This window comes from Opisthorchis viverrini, assembly GCF_000715545.1.
Source record: "Opisthorchis viverrini unplaced genomic scaffold opera_v5_7, whole genome shotgun sequence".
In the NCBI taxonomy this organism is placed as follows: domain Eukaryota; kingdom Metazoa; phylum Platyhelminthes; class Trematoda; order Opisthorchiida; family Opisthorchiidae; genus Opisthorchis; species Opisthorchis viverrini.
In genome coordinates this window covers 722,158-725,152 of record NW_008751663.1, presented here as the reverse complement: position 1 = coordinate 725,152, position 2,995 = coordinate 722,158, and the positions used below count along the sequence as shown (strand labels likewise).

The 2,995-nt window shown below is 44.7% G+C and overlaps 1 protein-coding gene across 1 annotated transcript in view; it reads right to left on the bottom strand.

The window, feature by feature from the left end:
* The window catches only part of T265_00691 (hypothetical protein), a gene marked incomplete at both ends in the record, with an annotated part of 64,490 nt that overhangs the window by 1,340 nt on the left and 60,155 nt on the right, over positions 1–2,995 (bottom strand). The window contains one exon of the mRNA XM_009164540.1: positions 2,525–2,809. Within this exon, the coding sequence (XP_009162804.1) occupies positions 2,525–2,809 (285 nt within the window). The remainder of the gene's footprint in view (positions 1–2,524; positions 2,810–2,995) is intronic.

Below are 2,995 nucleotides of genomic sequence, written 5' to 3'. Positions count from 1 at the left end.
GGCAGTGAAGCATCAGTGGCAACACTGATGTTGCTGTCTTTGATGGTGATGATGATGAATACCATACTGATTGGTTTCAGATCATCTGTTCGTACGGACTCGTCCGAGCATAATTTTTTGTCCAACAAATGCGCGTTTGACGTAGCGTGGATGCGAAGACTGATGATACAAGTATCTACCTGAGTATGTAGTTTTTTCAAGGTACCTTGGTTTATCCACTGTGCACCTGGCTGAGATGCGTTGACGGCATATTTACGATCATACCAGTCGCACAGCGACAAGCCTTCTTTAATGGCCTTGACAAACAACACAGCGGTTTAGAATTCACGATGGCAACTCAGAGTGAGCAGACTGGACCGCAAGCTATCTGCTAACACCAAGCACAGACTCCCAGTGAGAATCCATAAGCCCACACACTTAGACACATGCTAGCCACATCGGACTGCTAATCGGCCTTAGGAACATTAATCGGAGAACACGATAACGGACCCGGATAAATCTGTCCTTGACTCGTATTCAACTGAATGTAAAAATCCATAAAAAACGTTGCCCGCAACACTTGAACCATCAGATTTTTGACTAGAAACTTTCCCTGTAGGACCGTCAGATTCTGCATATCATCAATAGGATCTTAATAGGCGGCGGAATTCACTAGGGGCTAATCCAAAGTGACGTGCGTCTGATGCAAGCAATGGCCCGCTGAGGCTGTCGTGCATCCGATCAGTTTTGAGTGAGCCAAACTAGACGCACAGGCTTCAGTGATCGGACATTTAAGCCAATAACAATGCCTGTACTGGAGCGGAAACCCCGGAATTGTTTGGTCCAATGAAGAGGAGGTTAAAAGGTCCTGAGATGTTTTATAATATAAATAGAATAAAAATACACCTGAGAGGCGTGCGCGTACAAACGTTGATCAAGTACAACCAGTTTAATATAAATGCGATTCTTTCTGAAAAAAAAATAGACACATGTCAAATCATGAAAGGTTTTGTGCGGAGGGATACTGTCCGGATAAATGTGGCGCAGGAAATAAAAGAAAACAATGAACGAGGCGACAACAGTTAGGCATCGGAAAAGCGGGACACAAAAGTGGGCACAGAGAACCAACGTCGGCAACCGTTGTAACACATGTAGCGCACTTTGCCAAAAATCCGACGTTCAGGCCAACCCTGATCGTGTACACCACAAATGGCCCACATTATTCCTGTGAAAGGGTGGTCGATACACATCAACATAACACGATATTAGAAAGTCACCAAGCGGAATATGCAACGAATAGCGAGTTAAGAAAGCGATCACCAGTCCAAAAAAACTCCGGGAAATTTTCGGAATAGTCTTGATCAGCCGAAAAGTACGAAAGATGCGGAGAGATTAGACGTGGCATGGTGGATAACAGGAGTTGAATGGAATTTATCCATCGAGGATTTGACGAAATGCACGTAGCACAAAGTGGTGTGAAATTGAATAGCCATGTCTTGCTAGGAACGACTTGTTACGGTGCATCATGTGGCACATTCAGTTACGTATCCAGCGAGATAATTGTAAGGAATCTATAGCTTGTTGAACAGTCATGTGGTGCTTTTTCTTAGTGATGCCCTGAAACTACTCCCTCAACTGAAATAGCAAAGAACTCAATGAACTCTGCGGAACGCCTGTCGAACGACCCAGGAGTCTTGAACCATGGCTGGAAAACACTGCTCTATAGGAACTTATTAGTTTCGCAGGGTACGGGAACAACGGTGCTTATGGAAAAGACAGTTGATCACTCTACCGCTGAAGGACACTGTCTTGTAGTGTTTCACCTTAGGAGACATAGTCACCATTTCAAAAACGAAAGGGGGTGACACTTAGGAGCAAGCCAACAACGAAACCAATAACTAACACTTCAAATGACGTACTTCCATGAGAAACAGGGATACTGTGAGTGGTTTTGATACTACTTGGAAAACTAAGTAGATCTCAGTAAAGATTTCAACCTTTAGGTCAAATCAATTTATACCGGAAAACTGAGAAGTATTGTACAGACTTGTGGGACCATAGCCCTATCCACGAGCGAGTTAATCACACTGCTGATCAGACGCTTGTGGCCAAACGGTTTAATCACCAGCTATCAGCCAAGTCGTGGGTTCGAATCGCCCTGGCGAACTGTAAGATGTGTACTGATGATGAAGAGACTTACAATGCTTCTCGGTTTTTCGACATAGACTAACTAACTGCACCTACAGGACGATGTCTCTTCATACAGTCCGTTAGCTATAGGTGAGGAAATGTACTGAAGGACAACAGAGGGACTTGGCCAAGTTTCGTGCTCCTTCTCGGTTTTTCGACATAGACTAACTAACGGCACCTACAGGACGATGTCTCCTCATACAGTCCGTTAGCTGTAGGTGGGGAAATGTACTGAGGGACAAGAGAGAAACTTGGCCATGTTTCGTGCTTTAAAACAGCACTTCACTCGAAGCCAAAGTTAGAATACTAGACACCATACCGATTTAGTAGTGTTAACAGTGTCCAGCAAACCTACCGACGTAACCATTAGGGTCCGTTCCATCGAGACTGTACCGGTCATTTAAGTAGATTGCCCACTGAATTGCAACTTCAGGACCGTCTGCACACCACTCCAGTATCTTTTTAGCCCAGTATTGACGTAGGAATCCATGCATCTTCCCTGTTTGCACAAGTTGCCTCTGAGCAGCATTCCACAAATCATCAGTGGTTTCGGAACTTTCCAACTGTGCCCTGGTGAAGGCCACATCACGCTTGTCTTCTGCATGTTTATGCAACGTGTCCTGAGCCCATTGACGAGCACCTAACAAATAATTGAAAAACTCAGAGATTGTGATTGATAAAACGACTGTTGTTTAGTCAGTCAAACAGTCCAGATGGGCCCAATCTCTAAGTAAACGTCACGTAACGCCTTGCTGAGGAATTATTATTCACAATGGTTCGACAACATGTAGCTTACGGGAAGCGCAGTCTCGAGACGAGGGGGGGG